The 24,564-nt window shown below is 36.2% G+C and overlaps 1 protein-coding gene across 1 annotated transcript in view; it reads left to right on the top strand.

Moving 5' to 3' along the window:
• Positions 1-24,564, top strand: part of COL21A1 (collagen type XXI alpha 1 chain) — a 198,649-nt gene that overhangs the window by 51,878 nt on the left and 122,207 nt on the right. The window contains exon 2 of the mRNA XM_055263888.2: positions 22,787-22,912. Coding sequence (XP_055119863.1) covers positions 22,825-22,912 — 88 coding nt within the window. The 5' untranslated portion in view covers positions 22,787-22,824. The remainder of the gene's footprint in view (positions 1-22,786; positions 22,913-24,564) is intronic.

The raw sequence follows: 24,564 nt of genomic DNA, 5'->3' as shown, positions 1-24,564 counted from the left end.
GAGTTATCCATTAAATGTAGGGGAGATAAGGAAGATGGATGTGTGCTCTTGGGTTTTTAGCTTCAAAAATGGCTAGAAGCCAAGCCATTACTGTAGCAATGGGAAATGCTGTGATTTTCCCCTTTTCCTCCAGAAAAACAATATACAGTTTTATTAATTAATTGACACATCTATGATGCCTTTACCCATGCATTTTTGGTGGTATACTCTTTAGTTACCTTTTCATATTACCTTTTTAAAAAATATATCTTTCTTTGGAAAGAGTAAAAACTTCAGTCTTGATCATCTAGATTGAAAGATAGTTTAATCTTTTATCTGTACTATCCTTGATTAGGGTTAATCAAAATCAGTGTTTTAGGGGATTTCCTTTGATCCCGAACTTTTTCAATTGGAAATGGATTATTATTCTGTTCTTATACTGTTCAAATAATATTAAATAATATTCAGTAACTGAGGGAAGAGTAAACATTTTTATGAAACAAGTTTAAAAATAAATGCTTTAGTTTCTCATTAATTTTTAGTATACTAAAATGTAACAGTTAAATAGTGGGTTGGCTATAAGTCTTTATGCTTCTTATTCAAGCATTTATTGCCTTTTTAAAAATTGAAATGTATTTTTGTCTATAATTATGACAATAGCTTCTATTTATTAAGAGCTCACTAATTGTCAGACCCATTTATTTGTGGTTTCCATACTTTATTTCTCATAGCCTTATGAGAAATTAATACATATAAACACACATACAAATGAATTCTTAAATTTTTTTTACAAGTTTGCCAGCATTTTGCCCTTCTAAATTCTATTCTGTTCCAATTGATACTTCCTCCTAATACCTTAATTGAGAATATAGAATACTATAGATGTCTGTGTAAAAGAGCAGGGACCAGAATTTCAGCCTCCCCACCTTTTCCTGTTTTACAATTTAGTTCAAAGACAGAACCTTTAAATAAGCATGAGTTAGTGTCTCATGAGTGGACCGTATTTAGTCTTTATTTTATTTAAAGTTTTATAACCAAGCATAGTAAGCAAATTTTGAGAGGGCATCTTTCCTGACAGTCCCTCAGTTTGAAAGCTTTTATTACATTCCTGGTGGCTCCTCATGCTAATTCCCATGGCTTTCTGGTGATCCACTGAAAAATACATTCATTGTGAGGGACAAGGAACTTGTTCTCTTTTGTGTCCACTATTCTGAGAAATTTGCTCACAAATATTTATTTATTTATAAATATAATATAGCAATGATGACACTGGAATATAACATATAACAAAATGGAAGAGATGTGAAAGGCAAAAGAGGACATTAATAGATCGATTGCCCTTTTGATTTCCTATATCGTAAAATGAAATAATTCTTTTTTTTTTTGAGACCGTGTTTCACACTTGTTGCCCAGGCTGGAGTGCGATTGCGCGATTTCGGCTCACCAAAACCTCCACCTCCTGGGTTCGAGCGATTCTCCTACCTCAGCATCCTGAGTAGCTGGGATTATAGGCATGCGTCACCATGCCCTGATAATTTTTTCTATTTTTAGTAGAGATGGGGTTTCTCCATGTTGGTCAGGCTGGTCTCTAACTCCCAACCTCAGGTGATCTGCCCACCTTGGCCTCCTGAATTGCTAGGATTACAGGTGTGAGCCACCGCGCCCAGCCAAAATGAAATAATTCTCAGGTTTTTATGGAGTGTTTTAGTTTTCAAAGTGAGATGACCTACTTAATATGAAAAGCAGATCTGTTCCATTGGTCTATATCTCTGTTTTGGTACCAGTAGCATGCTGTTTTGGTTACTGTAGCCTTGTAGTATAGTTGGAAGTCAGGTAGCGTGATGCCTCTAGCTTTGCTCTTTTGGCTTAGGATTGACTTGGCAATGTGGGCTCTTTTTTGGTTCCATATGAACTTTAAAGTAGTTTTTTCCAATTCTGTGAAGAAAGTCTTTGGTAGCTTGATGGGGATGGCATTGAATCTATAAATTACCTTGGGCATTATGGCCATTTTCACGATACTGATTCTTCCTACCCATGGGCATGGAATGTTCTTCCATTTGTATCCTCTTTTATTTCATTGAGCAGTGGTTTGTAGTTCTCCTTGAAGAGTTCCTTCATGTCCCTTGTAAGTTGGATTCCTAGGTATTTTATTCTCTTTGAAGCAATTGTGAATGGGAGTTCACTCATGATTTGCTCTCTGTTTGTCTGTTATTGGTGTATAAGAATGCTTGTGATTTTTGCACATTGATTTTGTATCCTGAGACTTTGCTGAAGTTGCCTATCAGCTTAAGGAGATTTGGGGCTGAGACAATGGGGTTTTCTAGATATACAATCATGTCATCTGCAAATAGGGACAATTTGACTTCCTCTTTTCCTAATTGAATACCCTTTATTTCCTTCTCCTGCCAAATTGCCCTGGCCAGAACTTCCAAGACTATGTTGAATAGGAGTGGTGAGAGAGGGCATCCCTGTCTTGTGCCAGTTTTCAAAGGGAATGCTTCCAGTTTTTCCCACTCAATATGATATTGGCTGTGGGTTTGTCATAGATAGCTCTTATTATTTTGAGATATGTCACATCAATACCTAATTTATTGAGAGTTTTTAGCATGAAGGTTGTTGAATTTTGTCAAAGGCCTTTTCTGCATCTATTGAGATAATCATGTGGTTTTTGTCTTTGGTTCTGTTTATATGCTGGATTACGTTTATTGATTTGCGTAAGTCGAAGCAGCCTTGCATCCCAGGGATGAAGCCCACTTGATCATGGTGGATAAGCTTTTTGATGTGCTGCTGGATTCGGTTTGCCAGTATTTTATTGAGGATTTTTGCATCGATGTTCATCAAGGATATTGGTCTAAAATTCTCTTTTTTTGTTGTGTCTCTCCCCAGCTTTTGTATCAGGATGATGCTGGCCTCATAAAATGAGTTAGGGAGGATTCCCTCTTTTTCTATTGATTGGAATAGTTTCAGAAGGAATGGTACCAGTTCCTCCTTGTACCTCTGGTAGAATTTGGCTGTGAATCCATCTGGTCCTGGACTTTTTTGGTTGATAACCTATTAATTATTGCCACAATTTCAGAGCCTGTCATTGGTCTATTCAGAGATTCAACTTCTTCCTGGTTTAGTCTTGAGCGGTTGTATGTGTTGAGGAATTTATCCATTTCTTCTAGATTTTCTAGTTTATTTGCATAGAGGTGTTTATAGTATTCTCTGATGGTAGTTTGTATTTCTGTGGGATCGGTGGTGATATCCCCTTTATCATTTTTTATGGCCTCTGTTTGATTCTTCTCTCTTTTCTTCTCCATTATTGTTGCTAGCGGTCTGTCAATTTTGTTGATCTTTTCAAAAAACCAGCTCCTGGATTCATTGATTTTTTTTAAGGTTTTTTTGTGTCTCTATTTCCTTCAGTTCTGCTCTGATTTTAGTTATTTCTTGCCTTCTGCTAGCTTTTGAATGTGTTTGCTCTTGCCTCTCTAGTTCTTTTAATTGTGATGTTAGGGTGTCAATTTTAGATCTTTCCTGCTTTCTCTTGTGGGCATTTAGTGCAATGCCGCATTTCTACAACCATCTGATCTTTGACAAACCTGATAAAAACAAGAAATGGGGAAACGATTCCCTATTTAATGAATGGTGCTGGGAAAACTGGCTAGCCATATGTAGAAAGCTGAAACTGGATCCCTTCCTTACACCTTATACAAAAATTAATTCAAAGGCCGGGCGCGGTGGCTCACGCTTGTAATCCCAGCACTTTGGGAGGCATAGGCGGGCGGATCACGAGGTCAGGAGATTGAGACCACGGTGAAACCCTGTCTCTACTAAAAATACAAAAAATTAGCCGGGCGTGGTGGCGGGCGCCTGTAGTCCCAGCCAGTCGGAGAGGCTGAGGCAGGAGAATGGCGTGAACCTGGGAGGCGGAGCTTGCAGTGAGCCGAGATTGCGCCACTGCACTCCAGCCTGGGCGACAGAGCGAGACTCCATCTCAAAAAAAAAAAAAAAAAAAAAAAGAAAAAAAAAAAGAAAAAAAATTAATTCAAGATGGATTAAAGACTTAAATGTTAGACCTAAAACCATAAAAACCCTAGAAGAAAACCTAGGCAATACCATTCAGCACATAGGCATGGGCAAGGATTTCGTGTCCAAAACACCAAAAGCAATGGCAACAAAAGCCAAAATTGACAAATGGGATCTAATTAAACTAAAGAGCTTCTGCACAGCAAAAGAAACTACCATTAGAGTGAACAGGCAAACTACAGAATAGGAGAAAATTTTTGCAACCTACTCATCTGACAAAGGGCTAACATCCAGAATCTACAATAGACTCCAACAAATTTACAAGAAAAAAGCAACCCCATCAAGAAGTGGGCAAAGGGTATGAACAGACACTTCTCAAAAGAAGACATTTATGCAGCCAAAAGGCACATGAAAAAATGCTCATCATCACTGGCCATCAGAAAAATGCAAATCAAAACCACAGTGAGATACCATCTCACACCAGTTAGAATGGCCATCATTAAAAAGTCAGGAAACAACAGGTGCTGGAGAGGATGTGGAGAAATAGGAACACTTTTACACTGTTGATGGGACTGTAAACTAGTTCAACCATTGTGGAAGTCAGTGTGACAATTCCTCAGGGATCTAGAACTAGAAATACTATTTGACCCAGCCATCCCATTCCTGGGCATATACCCAAAGGACTATAAATCATGCTGCTATAAAGACACATGCACATGTATGTTTATTGCGGCACTATTCACAATAGCAAAGACTTGGAACCAAGCCATATGTCCAACAATGATAGACTGGATTAAGAAAACGTGGCACATATACACCATGGGATACTATGCAGCCATAAAAGATGATGAGTTCATGCCCTTTGTGGGGACATGGATGAAAGTGGAAATCATCATTCTCAGCAAACTATCGCAAGGACAAAAAAGCAAACACCGCATGTTCTCTCTCATATGTGGGAATTGAACAGTGAGAACCTATGGACACAGGAAGGGGAACATCACACACTGGGGACTGTTGTGGGGTGGGGGGAGTGGGGAGGGATAGCATTAGGAGAGATACCTAATGTTAAATGACGAGTTACTGGGTGCAGCACACCAACATGGCACATGTATACACATGTAACAAACCTGCACGTTGTGCACATGTACCCTAAAACTTAAAGTATAATTATAAAAGAAAAAGCAGATCATGATGCACCCATGCTTAAAACCCTTTAATAGACACACTTTGCATTTAGGAAAATCAATTCTAAACTGAACATAATGCTTGTGAATCATGCTACTTTACTTTAGTCCCTGTCATTCTTCCTCTTGCTCCCACACGCACGACTCACTGACCTTTCTGTTCCTGGAACAAACCAAACTTACTCCATCAATGGAATGGAAATCTTGTCCCCAAATCCAATCAAGCGTGGCTCCTTCATGTTGTTTAAGTGTCAGCTCAAGTGTTACCTTTTTAGAGAGGCCTTCTTTGACCTCCAAATCTAACAGAGCCCTTCCTCTCCTCCTGGCCTCAAGTGATACATTACTGTTTTCATTATACACTTACCAGTATCTGAAATTATCTCATGTATTTGTTTAATCTCTGGCACAAACTGCATGGAAGCAGATTCCTTATTTAGTTTTGTCACCTCTGAATTCCCAGCACCTAAAAGAGTATCTGTCACATAGTAGGCACTTAATAAATGTTTGTTGTTGAATGAATGTAATGGAAAGGACTCTGGAGTCAGCAAACTTGGTTTTTGAGTCTGCTGCTTTTGAGTACACGCAGGAGGCAAACCATATGACCAAATCAGGCCTTATTCTCTCAACATTCTCAAGATTAACTAAACCAAAGTTTTCTCAAAGCAGTTTTAAAAGTATAAATTTTAATTATCACAATAATCCTTTGATGACAGATAATATGAATCATTGTTTTCATAGTTGGAAAGGAAGATACAGATTACCAAGTTTACCTCTCTTTTTTCTAATCATTAGAAAACCACTAAGAAGGATGTTCTTTAAGTTATTGTTAGTTAATGGCAGTGTTAACTCTATAGCCTGGATTTCTTGATGTCTATTTAGCCTACTATATATTCCATATTAACAGGTGAGCTCAGTTTAAATTCCTATATTCTGGTAAAAATAATTTCTTCTTTTCCTGTCACCCATTAAGAATTATTTATGTACCATTAAAAGATTGATTTTAAAAAACCAGAATTCCATGTTTGAGAAGGTAGCATATATATCAATATTCTTTACAGCCCAATTCACTAGAAGTGAGGCAAGTCACCAAGGACTTTCTGCTGTTAAGGATGTAAGCATCATTTAATGGAGACCCTGCAACTGTAGTAGTTACCATCCCAAGCAGGCTTTAAGCAGTTCTGGATACAGGTTAGACCCAATTCTGCAGGTGAATTGCAGCACTGTATCTCTGTCTCTGTGGTAGCATTTCTCACAAGGTTTTGTGGGAAGAGCTGGGAAGGGAAAGATTCAACGTCTATGCCCAGGATCTCTGACTCCAAATATCATCCTAGCCCTTCTACATCTGTAGAGCCACTTTCAGTTAATAAAAAAGAAAACTCGTGTTTTAATTAGTAATCTCATTCTTGAGGGAAACCATTATTTTCCATCTTAGTTCACTCCTGCCACCATAGTTATTCCAAATTCCTATCAAGACACATTTTAAGCATACATATTCTAAAGCTTTTGAAAAAATAGAATATAGGCAAAGTGTCTAATGACCCATTTAATTTCTTACTGAGAAGGAAGATGAGCTATGATATAGTATTTCCAAATGACATGTGAAATAGATCTGAAAGCATGGCCTCCTTATTCTCCCTTTCACTTTTTGTTTTTTAATATAAAAGACTTATTGTTTGCTTAGCATGCCTTTCATTAGTCTATGGATTGTGCTGCAGGCCTTGTTGTCCTGTATTCTTTTTTTCTCATTTTAATTGTTCTTTATGTGGGGTTAAACTGTTTTACCCCAGCTTTTTGAGGTGTGACTGACAAATAAAAATTGTATATATTTTAGGTTGACAACATGATGTGATGTAAGTATACATTATGAAATGATTACCACAATCAAGCTAATTAGCATATCAATTACCTCATTAGGTATCTTTTTTGTGATAAGGAAACTTGAGATCTATTCTCTCAGCTAATTTCAAGTATAAAATAAATTATTAACTGTAGTTACCATGCTGGACATTAGGTCTCCAGAACGTATTCATCATATGTCTCAAAATTTGCACCGTTTGACCAACATCTCCTCTCTTCCTCCTCCCCAGCCTGTGTTATCAACATTCTACTCTCTTTTTCTGAGTTTGACTTTTATCTTTTAAACTTCAACATGTGATCATGCAGTATTTGTCTTTCTGCATATGGCTTCTTTCACTTAGCTCGCTGTCCTCCAGCTTTATCCATGTTGTTGCAAATGGTAGGATTTCCTTTTTTTGTAAGTCTAAATAGTATTCTCTTCTGTGTGAGTGTGTATATGTGTACACACACCCCAGTTTCTTTATTCATTCTTCAGTTGATGAACACTTAGGTTGTTTCCATATCTTGGCTACTGTAAATAATGCTGCATTGAATATGGGACTGTAGATACCTCTCTAAGATAGTGATTTTATTTCCTTTGGAAACATATCCAGTAGTAAAATTACTGGTTCATATAGTAGTTCTATTTTTAATGTTTTTGAGGAACCTCTATACTATTTTTCATAATGGCTGTACCAATTTAAAGTTCCATCAACAGTGTACAAGTGTTCCCTTTTCTCCAATCTTCACCAACGCTTGCTATCTTTTGACTTTTTGATAATAGCCGTGCTAACAGGTATGAAGTGGTGCTATTTTAATTTGCATTTTCTGATAACTAGTGATGTAGTGATGTTGAACGTCTTGTATACCTGTTGACCATTTGTGTGTCTTCTTTGGAAAATTGTCTATTTATGTCGTTTGCCTATTCTTTAATCAGTTTTTTAATTTGCTATTGAATTGTATGAGTTTCTTATGTATTTTAGATACTGATTCTTTATCAGATATATGGCTCGCAGATATTTTCTTCCATTCTGTAGATTACTTTTTTATTTCATCAATTGTTTCCTTTGCTGTGCATAAACATTAGTTTGATGTAGTCCCACTTGTTTATTTTTATCTTTGTTGTCTGTGCTTTTGTTGTCAAATCCAAAAAGTCATTGCCAAGACCAGTGTTATTAAGTTTTCCCCTGTGTTTTCTTCTAGGAGTTTTGTGATTTCAGGTCTTTTGTTTGTCTTTAATCCATTTTGAGTTAGTTTTTGTGTATGCTCTAAGGGTCCAATTTCATTCTTTTCCACATGGATATCTAGTTTTCCCAGCACTATTTGTTGAAGAGACTATCCTTTCTTGACATTTGGTGGAAAATTAGTTAACTATATATGCATGGATTTATTTCTTGATTCTCTATTCTGTTCCAGTGGTTTGTGCGTCTATTTTTATGCCAGTGCCATATTGTTTTAATTACTATAGCCTTATAATATAACTTGAATCAGGAAGTGTGATGCCTCCAGCTTTGTTCTTCTTGTTCAAGATTGCTTTAGATATTTGGGTTTTTTTGTGGTTCCATACAAATTTTAGGACTTAATTTTTCTATTTTTGTAAAAAATGCCATTGGGATCTTGATAATGATTGAACTAAATCTATAGATCCCTTTGGGTGGTATGGACATTTTAACAATATTAATTCCTCCAATTCATGAACATGGATATCTTTCCATTTATCAGAGTGAAGAATTGTATCTGTGTCTTCTTCAATTTCTTTCTTCAATGTTTTAGAGTTTTCAATGTACAGATATTTCATCTCCTTGGTTAAATTTATTCCTGAATATTTTATTCCTTTTGATGCTATCATAAATTATATTGCTTTCTTAATTTGTTTTAGGATAGTTCATTATTAATACATAGAAATGGCAACTGATTTTTATATGTTGATTTTGTATCCCACAAGTTTATTGAATGTACTTGTTTTAATACTTTCTTGGTAGAGTCTTTATGGTCTTCTGTAATAAGATCATGTCACATGCTAATAGAGACAATCTTACTTCTTCCTTTCCAATTTGGATGCCTTCATTTCTTTTTCTTGCCTAATTGGTTTGGCTAGGACTTCTAGTACTATGTTGTAGAGAAGTAGTGAGACTGGGCACTCTTGTTTCTTCCTGATCTTAGAGGAAAAGCTTTCAGCTTTTAACCATTAGTATAATGTTAGCTGTGGATTTGTCATATATGGCTTTTATTATGTTGAAGTTCATTCATTCCATGCCTGATTTGTTGAGTTTTTTAAATTATAAAATGATGGAGAATTTTGTCAGATGCTTTTGTTTTGGCATGTATTTGGATGATCGTATAATTTTATTCTTTGTTTTTAATGTGATATATCATGTTTATTGATTTACCTATGTTGGACCATCCTTGCATCTCAGGGATAAATCCCACTAGGTCATGCATATGACACTTTGAATGTACTGTTGAATTTAGTTTACTAGCAGGTTATTGAGAAATTTTACATCCATGTTCATCAGGGCCTGTGATTTTTTTTCTTGTAGTGTTCTTGTCTGGCTTTGTTATTAGGGTAAAGCCAGCCTCATAAAATAAGTTTGAAGTATTTTCTTTTCTTCAATTTTTTGGAAGAGTTTGGGGAGAATTGACATTAATTCTCATTTTAAAGTCTAATAGAATTCATCATGAAGCTGTCTGGTCCTGGACCTTTCTTTGTTGGGAAGTTTTGTTTACTGATTTAATCTCTTTATTAGTTATAGGTCTGTTAGGATTTTGTATTTCATCATTCAGTTTTGGTAAGTTTTAAGTTTCTAGAAATTTATTTATGTTATGCAGTTTGTTAGCATATAATTTTTATAGCAGTCTCATAATTTTTTGTGTCTCTGAAGTATCATTTATAATAGCTCCTCTTTAATTATAATTTTATTTATTCAAGTTGTCTCTCTTTTTTTTCTTAGTATTCTAAGTTAACTAAGATATTAAAATACTCACAATTCTGCCCCTCTTTCCCTCCCCCACCACATTTGTTTCAGGAAGACAGAGAGACTGCGGCTCAGATTCTTAAAACCAGGGAGATACTATTCCTGATATTGTAGAAATTTCAACATTATTTTTACTTTTGGGAAAAGAACAACAAAAGACAAAAACTTTTAGCACCTAAATACACAAAGTGTGGTCTATGGACCAGCAGAATCAGCATTACCTGGGAGCTTGCTAGAAGTTGTTTTAGTACATTTTCTATTTGTTGTAAGAGAATACTCAAAACTGCATAATTTATAAAGAAAAAAATTACTTCTTATAGAGGCTGAGAAATCCAAGGTCAAGAGGCCACACCTGGTGAGGCCTCCATGCTTGTGGGGACTCTCTGCAGAGTCACAAGGCTGCAGGGGCATCACATGGTGAGGGGACTGAGCATGCTAGCTGAGGTCTCTCTTCTTTTTTCATAAAGCCACCAGTCCCATTCCTATGCTAGTCCATTAATTTATTAATTTATTAATCCACTAATCTGTGAATGGATTAACTCATTCAAAAAGGCAGAGCCTTCATGACCCAATCACCTTTTAAAAGCCCTGCCTCTCAGTACTGCTGCATTAAGGATTAAGTTTTAACATGAATTTTGGAGGGGACAACCATTCAAACCGTAGCCAAAATGAAGACCCTTCATCTAAAGCTATGTAATCAGTATCTACATTTTAATAAGATCTCTAAGTGATTTTTATACACCTTAACATTTGAGAAATGGGAATGCTAAAGGTCACCTGATTACTCTGAGTATCATGGCTTTATAATTTTTTTGCTTGTAGAAATTCTGAGTTATACTACCCTATTTTGGGTTGCTAATTTACTTATCTACCAAGGGAATAGGGACTTTTTTTCTTATTTATCATTTTGCATTGCCCCGTAATAGAATTTATAAAACTTTGGTGCATGTTAGCACATGAGAAGATTCATTTATTTATTTTTAAAGAATAGTCGGTCCCTTCCCCTACAATCTGAAGCTACTGGATTAGGGTTAGGGCATCCATATGTTTAACACACTCCCTATTCAACTAAGTGTTAAAACTTGATAAGCCTAACTTCATTTGAAGTGTACATAAACATATGTATAATGAAATATTTATGAAACACACCAGTTTTAATGATTAAATAACGTGGTAATAATATGCATTTAGTATCCTTTTGTATCTTCTACTTTAATGATTGTCAATTTAAATTATAATAACATTGGGGAATTAACTTTACCCAAAAAATCTGAATGAATTACATATACATAGCAATACTGAGATGTTTTTGGTAGAGGAGCTTAATAACTTAATTTTGAGGCTTTTGGGAAGAAAGGTGGTGAAAATTTATTAGGACAGGTTGTTAGCATAAAACAGCACATCCCGGTGATGACTCATCAAAAATGCCTCTCAGCTGGGCATGGTGGCTCATGCCTGTAATCCCAGCACTTTGGGATCATGAGGTCAAGAAATCAAGACCATCCTGGCCAATATGGTGAAACCCAGTCTCTACTAAAAATACAAAAGTTAACTGGGCATGGTGTCACATGCCTGTAGTCCCAGTTAATCGGGAGGCTGAGAGAGGAGAATCGCTTGAGCCCGGGAGGTGGAGGCTGCAGTGAGCTGAGATAGCGCCACTGCAGTCCAGCCTGGTGACAGAGTGATACTCCTTCTCCAAAAAAAAAAAAAAGCCTCCTTTTGGACCTTAATAACTCTTTTATACAGAGGGGCGGGCCTAATTTGGAAATTGACAGTAATGGACTGATTTTTTTTTTCATTGAAGTATAATTTATAAACAATAAATTACACAGATACAGCACATCTGGTTTAATTGCCTTAGATGAGTTCATATATCTGAATACTGACTTTGCAAACATAGCCTATTTCTGTTATCCAGGAAGTTTACTTGTGCCACTTTCAGGCAAAGGTTTCCTGTTTTCTAACACCATAGATTAGTTTTGCCTGTTTTGGGGCTTCATACAACTAGAAACATACTGTATGCATTATTTTGTGTCTGGCTTCTTTTATTAAATACAATGCGTTTTAAATTTATTCATGTTGTTTCCTATAACAGTTCATGATTTTTTGATTGCTGATTAGTATTTCTTTTTTTAAATTTTTTAATTTTTATTTTTTATTATACTTTAAGTTCTGGGATATAGCAACAGAATGTGCAGTTTTGTTACATAGGTATACAAATGCCAGGGTGGTTTCCTGCACCCATCAACCCGTCACCTACGTTGGGAATTTCTCCTAATGCTATCCCTAGGCCCCCACCCCCTGACAGGCCCTGGGGTGTGATATTACCCTCCCTGTGTCCATGTGTTCTCATTGCTCAACTCCCACTTATGAGTGAGAACATGCGGTGTTTGATTTTCTGTTCTTGGAATAGTTTGCCGAGAATGATGATTCCCAGCTTCATCTATGTCCCTGCAAAGGACATGAACTCATCCTTTTTTATGGCTGCATAGTATTCCATGGTATATATGTGCCACATTTTCTTAATCTAGTCTATCATTGATGGACATTTGGGTTGGCTCCAAGTCTTTGCCATTGTGAATGGTGCTGCAATAAACATACGTGTGCATATGTCCCCACAGTAGAATGATTTATAATCCTGGGATTGCTGGGTCAAATGGTATTTCTAGTTCTAGATCCTTGAGGAATCACCACACTGTCTTCCACAATGGTTGAACTAATTTACACTCCCACCAACAGTGTGAAAGCATTCCTATTTCTGCACATCCTCTCCAGCATCTCTTGTTTCTTGACTTTTTAATGATTGTCATTCTAACTGGCATGAGATGGTATCTCATTGTGGTTTTAATTTGTATTTCTCTAATGACCAGTAATGGTGAGCTTTTTTCATATGCTTGTTGGCTGCATGAATGTCTTCTTTTGAGAAATGTCTGTTCTTATGCTTTGTCCACTTTTTGATGGGGTTGTTTTTTTTCTTGTAAATTTGTTTAAGTTCTTTGTAGATTCTGGATATTAGCCCTTTGTCAGTTGGATAAATGGATAGCTTGCAAAAATTTTCTCCCATTCTGATGGTAGTTTCTTTTTCTATGCAGAAGCTCTTTAGTTTAATTAGATCCCATTTGTCAATTTTAGCATTTGTTGCCATTGCTTTTGGTATTTTAGACATGAAGTCGTTGCCCATGCCTATGTCCTGAATGATATTGCCTAGGTTTTCTTCTGGGATTTTTATGGTTTAAGGTCTTATGTTTGTCTTTAATCTATCTTGAGTTGATTTTTGTATTCAGTGTAAGGAAGGGGTCCAGTTTCACTTTTCTGCATATGGCTAGCTAGTTTTCCCAACACCATTTATTAATAGGGAATCTTTTTCCTGTTGCTTGTTTGTGTCAGGTTTGTCAAAGATAAGATGGTTGTAGATGTGTGGTTTTATTTCTGAGGCCTCTGTTCTGTTCCATTGGTCTATATATCTGTTTTGGTACCAGTACCATGCTGTTTTGGTTACTGTAGTTGTAGTATAGTTTGGAGTCAGGTGGCATGATGCCTCCAGCTTTGCTCTTTTTGCTTGGGATTGTCTTGGTTATGCAGGCTCTTTTTTGGTTCTATATGAAGTTTAAAGTAGTTTTTTCCAGTTCTGTGAAGAAAAGCAATGGGCAGCTTGGCCATTTTCATGATACTGATTCTTCCTTTCCATGAGCATGGACTGTTTTTCCGTTTGTTTGTGCCCTCTCTTACTTCCTTGAGCAGTGGTTTGTAGTTCTTCTTGAAGAGGTCTTTCCCTTGTAAGTTGTATTCCTAAGTATTTTATTCCTTTGTAGCAATAGTGAATGGGAGTTCACTCATGATTTGGCTCTCTGGATTTTTTTTTTTTTTGAGATAGAGTCTTGCCCTGTCACCCATGCTGCAGTGCAGTGGTGTGATCTCAGCTCGCTGCAACCTCTGCTTCCCTGGTTCAAGCATTTCTCCTGCCTCAGCCTTCCCAGTAGCTGGGATTACAGGCAACTGCCACCACACCTATTTTTTTTTTTTTTTTGTATTTTTAGTAGAGATGGGTTTCACCATGTTGGTCAGGCTGGTCTTGAACTCCTGACCTCGTGATCCACCCACCTCTGCCTCCCAAAGCGCTAGGATTATTGGCTCTCTGTTTGTCTGTTATTGGTGTATGGGAATACTTGTGCTTTTTGCACATTGATTTTGTATCCTGAGACTTTGCTGAAGTGCTTACCAGCTTAAGAAGATTTTGGGCTGAGACAATGGGGTTTTCTAAATATACAATCTTCTCATCTGCAAACTGAGAAAATTTGACTTCTTCTCTTCCTATTTGAATACGCAATATTTCTTTATCTTGCCTGATTGCCCTGGCCAGAAGTTCCAATACTATTTTGAATAGGAATGGTGAGAGAGGGCATCCTTGTCTTGTGCCAGTTTTCAAAGGGAATGCTTCCAGTTTTTGCCCATTCAGTATGATATTGGCTGTGGGTTTGTCATAAATAGCTCTTATTATTTTGAGATACGTTCCATTGATACCTAGCTTATGGGGAGTTTTTAGCATGAAGGGGTGTTGAATTTTGTTGAAGGCCTTTTCTGCACCTATTGAGATAATCATGTGGTTTTTGATATTGGTGCTGTTTATGTGATGAATCACATTTATTGATTTGCATATGTTGAACCAGCCTTGCATCCCAGGGATGAACCTGACTTGATTGTGGTGGGTAAGGTTTTTGATGTGTTGCTGGATTCAGTTTGCCAGTATTTTATTGAGGATTTTTGCGTCGATGTTCATCAGGGATATTTGCCTGAAATTTTCTTTTTTTGTTGTGTCTCTGCCAGGTTTTGGTATGAGAATGATGCTGGCCTCATAAAATGAGTTAGGGAGGACTCCCTCTTTTTCTATTGTTTGGAATAATTTCAGAAGGAATGGTGCCAGCTCCTCGTTGTACCTCTGGCAGAATTCGGCTGTGAATCCATCTGGTCCTGGACTTTTTTGGTTGGTAGGCTATTAATTACGGCCTCAATTTCAGAACTTGTTATTGGTCTATTCAGGGACTCGACTTTTTCCTGGTTTAGACATGGGAGGGTGTATGTGTCCAGGAATTTATCCATTTATTCTAGATTTTCTAATTTATTTGCATAGATGTGTTTATAGTAGTCTCTGATGGTAGTTTGTATTTCTGTGGGATCAGTGGTGATATCCCCTATATCATTTTTTATTGCATCTATTTGATTCTTCTCTCTTTTCTTCTTTATTAGTCTTGCTAGCAGTCTGTCTATTTTGTTGATCTTTTCAAAAAACCAGCTCCTGGATTCATCGATTTTTTTGAAGGGTTTTTCATGTCTCTATTTCCTTCAGTTCTGCTCTGATCTTAGTTATTTCTTGTCTTCTGCTAGCTTTTGAATTTGTTTCTTCGTAGTATCAATGGTCTTTAAAATTTTGTATGTTTTTGCGTGGCTGCTACCAGTTTTTCCTTGCCATGTTTAGTGCTTCCTTCAGGAGCTTGTGTAAGGCAGGCCTGGTGGTGATAAAATCTCTCAGCATTTGCTTGTCTCTAAAGGCTTTTATTTCTCCTTAGCTTATGAAGCTTAGTTTGGCTGGATATGAAATTCTGGGTTGAAAATTCTTTTCTTTAAGAATGTTGTATATTGACTCCCACTCTCTTCTGGCTTATAGGGTTTCTGCTGAGAGATCCGCTGTTAGTCTGACGGGCTTCTGTTTATGGGTAACCTGACCTTTCTCTCTGGCTGCCCTTAACATTTTTTCCTTCATTTCAACCTTGGTGAATCTGACGATTAGGTGTCTTGGGGTTGCTCTTCTCAAGGAGTATCTTTGTGGTGTTCTCTGTATTTCCTGAATTTGAATGTTGGCCTGTCTTGCTAGGTTGGAGAAGTTCTCCTGGAAAATATCCTGAAGTGTGTTTTCCAACTTGGTTCCATTCTCCCTGTCACTTTCAGGTACATCAATCAAATATAGATTTGGTCTTTTCACGTATTCCCATATTTCTTGGAGGCTTTATTCATTCCTTTTTATTCTTTTTTCTCTAATCTTGTCTTTTCACTTTATTTCATTAAGTTGATCTTCAATTTCTGATATCCTTTCTTCCGCTTGATTGATTCAGCTGTTGATACTTGTTTATGCTTCACGAAGTTCTCGTGCTGTGTTTTTCAGCTCCATCAGGTCAGTTATGTTCTTCTCTAAACTGGTTATTCTAGTTATCAATTCATCTAACCTTTTTTCAAGGTTCTTAGCTTCCGTACATTGGGTTAGAACATGCTCCTTTAGCTTGAAGGAGTTTGTTATTACCCACCTTCTGAAGCCTACTTCTGTCAATTCGTCAAATTCATTCTCTGTCCTGTTTTGTTCCCTTGCTGGCGAGGAGTTGTGATCCTTTGGAGAAGAAGAGGTGTTCTAGTTTTTGGAATTTTCAGCCTTTTTGCACTTGTTTATCCCCATCTTTGTGGATTTACCTACCTTTGGTCTTTGATGTTGGTGACCTTCAGATGGGGTCCTTGAGTGGAAGTGCTATTGCTTTCTGTTTGTTAGTTTTCCTTCTGACAGTCAGGCCTGTCTGCTGCAGGTCCACTGGAGTTTGCTGGAGGTCCATTCCACATCCTGTTTGCCTGGGTATCACCAGTGGAGTCTGCAGAACAGCAAAGATTGCTGCCTGTTCTTTCTCCTTTCCAGGGAAGCTTTGTCCCAGAGGGGCACCTGCAAGATGACAGCCAGAGCTCTTCTGTATGAGGTGTCTGTTGGTCCCTACTGGGGACCCAGGATACATGGGCGTCAGGGACCCACATGAGGAGGCAGTCCGACCCTTAGCAGAGCTCGAACGCTGTGCTGGCAGGTCCACTGATCTCTTCAGAGCTGTCAGGCGGGGAAATTTAAGTCTGCTGAAGCTGTGCCCACAGCCACCCTTCCCCAAGGTGCTCTGTCCAGGGAGATGGGAGTTTTATCTATAAGTTCCTGACTGGCGCTGCTGCCTTATTTTCAGAGATTCCCTGCCCAGAGCTGCTGAGCAGTATTTCATTGTATGAATATATCACACAACTTGTATATTTATTGTCCTGTTGATAGCATTTGGGTTATTTTTTAGTTTGGAATTATTATGAATAAAACTACTGTAAACATTGCTAAAGTCTTTTGCTGTGGACACACAATTTCATTTCTCTAGGCTACATATCTAGCAGAAAAATCATTGGCCATAGTTTAACTTTATAAGAAACTTTACCTAACAGTTCTCTAAAGTGATTACATCCATTTTCAATCTCACCAACAATGTATGAATTCCAATTTCTTCACATATACTTGTAAACATTGGATATTATCAGTCTTTTAATTTTAGCTATTTTCGTAGGTGTGAAGTCATATCTTATTGTGGTTTTACTGTGCATTTCCCTGATGGCTAGTGATGATGAGTACTATTTTATGTGCTTATTGGCCATTTCTGTATCTTCTTTTGTAATGTGTCTGTTCAAGAACTTTTACTGATTTAAAAAATTGTGTTGTTTTTCTTTTTATTATCTGTATGTTTTCTGATATGAGTCATTTGTCAGAAATATTTAATGCAAACATTGGCTTGCATTCTTAAATGGTGTCTTTTAAGGAATGGAAATGTTTAATTTTGATGAAATCTCATGTACTTATTTTAAAACTGCTAGTGGTTTTTGTGTCCTAAGAAATATTCTTCTTAATCCTAAAGTTGTGAAGATACTCTCTTACATTTTTTCTTTGAAGACTTATAGTTTTAGTTTTTACATTTAGATCTATGTTCCATTTAATTTTCTTATGTGAAATGAGGTAGGAGTCCAGGTTCATTTTATTCCATGTTTATTCAGTTGATTCAGCAATGTTTGTTGAAAAGATTTTCCTTTTCTATCCAATTACTTTGACATTTTTGTTGAAAATCAATCAAGTGACCACGTAAGTGTGGGTCTGTTACCGAAACTCTATTGTGTTCTGTTCTGTGCCTACCTTTATGTCAATATAGTACCATACTTTCTTGATTTCTGTAGCTTATAGTAAGTTGCTATGGTTTGGATGTTTGCCCCCTCTGAAACTCATGTTGAAACTTAATCTCCAGTGTAAAGGTACTGGGAGGTGGGTCCTTTAAGAGGTGATTGGGTCATGAGGGTTCTGTTCTTACGGATAGATACATCCTTTTCATGGGTTAGTTGATTAATGGGTTACCATGGGAGTAGGTTAGTTATCAGGAAAGTAGTTCTGTTATAAAAAGAAAAGCCAGGTAGGTTCTCTCTCCTGAACCCCCTCACCATGTGGTACCCTGCACCACATTGAGACTCTGCAGAAAACCCCCACCAGCTGTAAGGCCCTCACCAGATTTCGCCCTTAGACCCTGGACTTTCCAGCCTTCAAAACTATAAAAAATAAATGTATTTTCTTTATAAATTACTCCATCTCAGGTATTCAGTTATAACAACAGAAAGCAGACTGACATAAGTCAGTATCAGATAATATCAGTTCTCCAACTTTGTTACTAAGAGAGTTCTTTTTCAAGACTGTTCCAATTCAAAATCATTTGCATTTTATATGTTTTAGAATATGTGTTAATTTAAAAAATTGGGATTTTGTTGAATCTATAGACCATTTGTGGAGGGTGGACCTGTGAATAATATTGAGTCTTTTAATCCTGATTATGGGTCTCTCCATTTATTTGGTTTCTTTAATTTTGCGATGTTTCAGTACAGAGGTCTTTCCATATTACATTAGCTTTATTTCCACATTTATAATACTTTTGATACTATTGAAAATGGTATTATTTTTTTCCCGATAAAGAAATCGTTAATCTTGTGTCTTGTGACCTTGCTAAATTCACTTTGTTCTACTATTGTTTTTGTAGATTCCACTTTCTATGTAGATTATCATGTTTTCCATAAATAACGATGGTTTTATTTTTTCCTTTATAATCTTTACATGTTTTATTTCTCATTTATGCCCATGGCTATAGCTAGAACTCCCTGTACATTTTTGAATAGAAATGATATGAGAATGTATTCTTAGCCACTTACTGATTTAAGAAGGAAAGAATTTAGTATTTCACAACTCAATGTGATGTTATATGTAGATTTTTTTACAGACAGCATTCACATTCATAGGTTAAGTCCTACTCTTAGTTTGCTGAAAGTTTTATCATAAATGAGTGTTAAATTTTGTTGGGAACTTTTGATCCATAAATTGAGATGTTCATGTGATTTTTTTTCTAGTCTCTTACCATGGTACATTATATAAGTTGAATTTTGAGCGTTAAACCAATCTTGCATCTCTCTAATAAATCCCACATGGTCATGATATTTTAAATTATATTGCTAGATTTAATTAGCTAGTATTTTGTTATAGATTTTTATATCCTTGTTCATAAAGAATAATGGAAAATTTACTTGTATGCTAAATCGATGGACTATAATTTTCTTACTTTGTATTATCTTTGTCTAGGTGTTATTTTTTAATTAGGGTTATGTTGGCCTCATAATAAAAATTGGGGGGCATTCACTTCTCCTTTATTTTCATTTAATTCCACCGAAACAAATAGTTTTATTTTATTTTTTTCCCTTGACTGTTTTGTAGAAATTGTTGGAAGAAATTACTGGTGGAGCTATCCGGACCAGGAGTTTTCTTTGTGGGAATGTTTTTGATTAATAATTTAACTTCTTTAACCAATAATTGGATCAATTTCAATAAATAGTGTTTTTCAAAGACTTTGTTCATTTCGCCTGTCCACTTACCCTTTTAATGTTTATACGATCTATAGTTGTGCTTTCTATTTGAATACCGACTTAGGCAATTATTTATGTTTTCTCTGTTGTTTCTTGGTTATAATTACTAAGGCATATCAGTATATTTATTTGTCCAAAGAATTAACTTTTTAACTATTTATTTTTTAATTGTCTTTCAAATTTATATTTCATAGTTATTTTCTACCTTGTCTACTTTTCTACTTTTTTTCTACTTTTTTATTGTACTTTTTCTATCTAGCTTCTTAAGGTGGAAGCTTAGATATTGGTTTCTTTTTTTTAATACATGCTTTTAAAGCTGAAATTTCTCTGTAAGTGCTGCTTTAGCTGTATCACAAAATATTTGATTTAAAAAATTATTCAGTTTGAAATATTTGAAATATTTAAAAACTTTTCCTTTGACTTTTTAAAACTTATGGATTATTTAGAAGTATGTTGCTTAATTTCAGAGTATTTTAGGACTTTCACTTCTGAAAATCTGTAGGACAACTACAGATCCTACAGATAATAGAAAGATGGTAAGTGGACAGGTGAAATAGCCAAAGTCCTAGAAAAATACTATTTATTGAAACTGGTCCAATTATCTATTAATAAGTTACATTTTTAATAAACAGCTTTTCCTCAAAACTTCATATCCAGATGCCATCGCCAATATTTTCTAATTAAATGCCCTTTGGTCAAGGAACATAATCTGTATGGTTTCGATTTTTTGAAATCTGAGACTTGTTTTCTCTCCAGCATATTGTCTTTTTGGTGACTGTTTAATATGCATTACGAAACAATGTGTCTTCTTCTGTTGTTAGTTGGAGTGTTTCGTAAATATTAACTGGGTGAAGCTGGTTAATAATAGTGTTGTCCAGACCTTCTGTTCCACTACTAATTTTTTCTGGTCTAATTTAAATAATACTGAGGGCTGGATATTAAAACTTCACATTATTTGTAATGTGTCTCTGCTTATTTTTTTCATTTTTTGTTTCATATATTTAGAAGCTTTAATATTAGATGTCTACACATTTAGGATTTTTATCTTTTTCTGATTGAATGCTCAGTTTATTACCAGAAAATTTCTGTCTAAAATTCTTACTGCTGTCCCTTTGTAGGTGGTGTATCACTTTTCCTCTGGCCAGTTTTAGGAATTTTATATTTTATTTTGATTTTCAGTTGATTGAATATGATGTATGTAGGTATGATTTACTTTGTGTCTCGCTTGGGGTTTGCTGAAGTTCTTTGACCTGAGAATTGGCAGCTTTCATTAATTTGGAAAATTTTTGGCCATGTCTTTTCAAATATTTCTTCATTCTCTCCTTTTCACCAAAAAAATTTACTTATATGCTAAATCAAGATCACTTGATATTGTTCTGTAAGTTCTAGATGCTCTATTCCTTTTATCATGTTTTTATGCCTTGGGGTTTCAGTTTTTGATAATTTCTATTGACTTATCTTCAAGTTTACTTATCTTTTCCTCCAATGGATGCAGGTAAACCCGTTGTATAAACCATTTTCTGATGTTTGTTTAATTGCAAGCATTTTTCTTTGTATCTTTTTGTATAGTTTTCATCTGCCTTCTGAAATTCCCCACATCTTTGTACATGTTTTCCATCTTATTCACTAGGTCCTTTAATGTATTTATCATTGCCATTTTACAAACATTTTTTGCTACTTCTGATATTTAGATAATCTTTGGATCTGCTTATGCTGTTTTTCTCCTGATCAGGAATAAAAATTTCTTGCCTCTTTTCAAGTCTTGTCCACTGTTTTATATTTGAGGAAGTCTCTGGGTACCTGGATAGGAAGAGGGACAGACTCTCTCTAGGCTGTTCTATACTGTTTCCAACTTTCTATGTACTACTTATCTACTCCGTATATTTAGTTAAGGCTCACCAGAAGGAACTGCTGAATGAAGAAGTGCTTGTTGTGTGGCAGAGACGCCTCAGATTTCCAATCTGTTACACCAGCTTTGAGTGATTTTTTTTTTTTTTTTTTTTTTTTTTTGAGACGGAGTCTCGCTCTGTCATCCAGGCTGGAGTGCAGTGGTGCAATCTCGGCTCACTGCAAGCTCCGCCTCCCCGGTTCACGCCATTCTCCTGCCTCAGCCTCCTGAGTAGCTGGGACTACAGGTGCCCGCCACCACGCCCGGCTATTTTTTTGTATTTTTAGTAGAGACGGGGTTTCACCGTGTTATCCAGGATAGTCTCGATCTCCTGACCTCGTGATCCTCCCGCCTCGGCCTCCCGAAGTGCTGGGATTACAGGTGTGAGCCACCGCGCCCGGCCGAGTGATCTTTTTACATGCGGTGGCAAATTCCTTCTCATCAGTATTCCCTTTCTGCCAGAGAGTAAAGCAGCTGCAAATCACTTCTGTCCGATGAAGGGTTAATAGCTTCTGGAATTTGGTTCTTTTAGGTTTCTTTAAATTATTTCATTTCTGCTGGGCTTAAAAAGCATATGAATTTGTACTTTATCTGGTATGTACTCATTGTTGTGAATGACAGTCTCTTGCAACTTTCTACATTCTAACCAGAAATGAAGTTCTTGGACTTATTTTAGATGGTGTATGAAAACTATATAACTGAGTGTTTATGAATTAAATAAAACAGGTCTTAATGTTTACAATTACATCTTATTTTAAACATTAAATTCGACCAGCTGTATCTTAGAAATATTTTCATTAAATACTCTTTGAGTGTCCCTTAAATACAAACCCACACTTAAAAGAAAAATGTTTGCTAATATTCAGATAGTAAAAAGAATGAGATAAGGTTCCACAGGCTATGCCCAAAGGATAAATTTGAGTAAATATTTTGCAAAAAGCTCAAATTTTAGAAAATGTGTATACTTTTCTGAAGACAATTATGAATTAAGATTTATCATGGTCTTTAGCTGCTATTCATTGTCCTCCTGCATTAATATATTTAACATTTGGCTATTTTAAACAGATTTAAGTTAATTCTAATAGTCACAAAATTAGCTGTACTTCAACTGGCTCTTGTAATTTCAAAATGTAAATGTATAATGGCTAGATGTTGACTTTAATTAATATATTTAACTCGCCTTTTTTTTCCCCTAGGAATCCTAAAACCAAAATATTAGAACGAAAACAGAAACATGGCTCACTATATTACATTTCTCTGCGTGGTTTTGGTGCTGCTTCTTCAGAATTCTGTGTTAGCTGAAGATGGGGAAGTAAGATCAAGTAAGAACTATCAGCATTGTCCTTTTTCGTTATCAACGAATTAATCTGGAAATTAAACTAGAAGAGTTCAAGTAATGGTTTTAAGGATCTCATTCTTACTGTCTTTGATTCTGTAACTCCCTAAAATAAGTGAATTGCTATGTTACTCATTAACTGAGAAGAAAACTTCCCTCAGAGATAATTTTGAGATGACTCTATGGCAATAGTTTATTCAATTAACACATCAAGCTTTGGAACAAACAGTCTGGTATTGAGTCCATGTTCAGCCATTTTTGAGCTGCATGATAGGAAGATAAAGAAAGCCTTCTAGATTGGTTATCAGGACTGAATGAGATAATGCATGTCAAAGGCTTAGCACAGTACATCTCAGTGAATGTTATTATTGATTATAGGAAAGAGATAAAGAGATGCCTATAGAGATAAAGAGCTATATTAATTATAGTTCTGTTACCCAGACTATCATTTAGAGATAGCACACTTTTTAAAAAAAAAAAAGTTTGCTTATGTTCACATTTTAAAACTCATAAGCATCCTACTATAAATTAACTAAAGTCTCTATAAAAGTTAAATGAGGTGGTTTGACAATTTGCTTCAACTTGGCTTAAAATTTATTAATACAATAATATTTAAAGCTTGCTTAACACTTTTATAGTTTAATTCACACGGTCACTCTATAATGTGGATACCCTTTCCTTTGGTTTTTCTTGGGTGCGAAAAGGGATTTTAATAAGTTAAGGGGCTTACCTAGTATCATCCAGCTTGTGAGGGCAGTAACTAGTATTTGAACCATGTTTTTGCTCTTCAATCCCATTCCTTTTCTATGATGTCATTCATCTCTCTAAGGAAGAGGTTCTCAGGACGGATATTATGTCTAGGGCTTATAAATGGCGTGATTTGCTTGTGTGCCCATGCTCTTGACTAACTTTACAGTTATGAAATACATGATCTGTGGCCCTGTGACAGGGAGAAGGGTAGGAAGGGCCAAGAATAACCCTCTTAGAGTGAAAACCACTGAATCAGGTGGCACACAAACACTAACAGCTTCAGACAACAATGAGTCTCAGTATTTAGGAAGGGCCAACATTGAAAAGCTCTGCCAACAAGCTTTTCTATCCTTTCTTCTCCCCGCAAAAAACCAAAAAACAATAAAAGCATAACCCTTTAATCCTACTCCATCCAGCTTCCAAGCTTCCAAAAATAACAGAAAAATTGCATTCCCTTGGGTTAGCAAGTTTGCCTCTGGGCAGAACTCCATTTCTGCTGTCCCCACCTTGACCTCTGGCAGTGGCCGCCATGGCAGAGGTTGTTGGAATTGTGTCCCTTACACCTTCTGAGGATACTACCACCTGCGGTAGAGCACTTTAGGAATAATGTCATAATCACAGATACATTTTTGAGACAAATCCATATTTTGGCAATTCTTTTTATTTTTGGAACTCCTTGACTGCTGTAAATTTAGGAGGGGATGGCAACCTAACTGTGGAAGGTCAGGAAAGGTTTTATGATAAAGCTGACAGGCAATCAGGGATCTGAAACAAGAGTATTAGTCAGGTGAAGAGGAAGACATTCTAATAAAAGGGAAGAGCAACTGCAAAGGCCCAGAGTTGGGAGACTAACACAGACTAAAAGATAGACTGGTTTGTTGGGGGCAA

Source organism: Symphalangus syndactylus, chromosome 23, assembly GCF_028878055.3.
Source record: "Symphalangus syndactylus isolate Jambi chromosome 23, NHGRI_mSymSyn1-v2.1_pri, whole genome shotgun sequence".
Classification (NCBI taxonomy): Eukaryota; Metazoa; Chordata; class Mammalia; order Primates; family Hylobatidae; genus Symphalangus; species Symphalangus syndactylus.
This window is presented reverse-complemented; position numbering and strand designations above follow the sequence as displayed.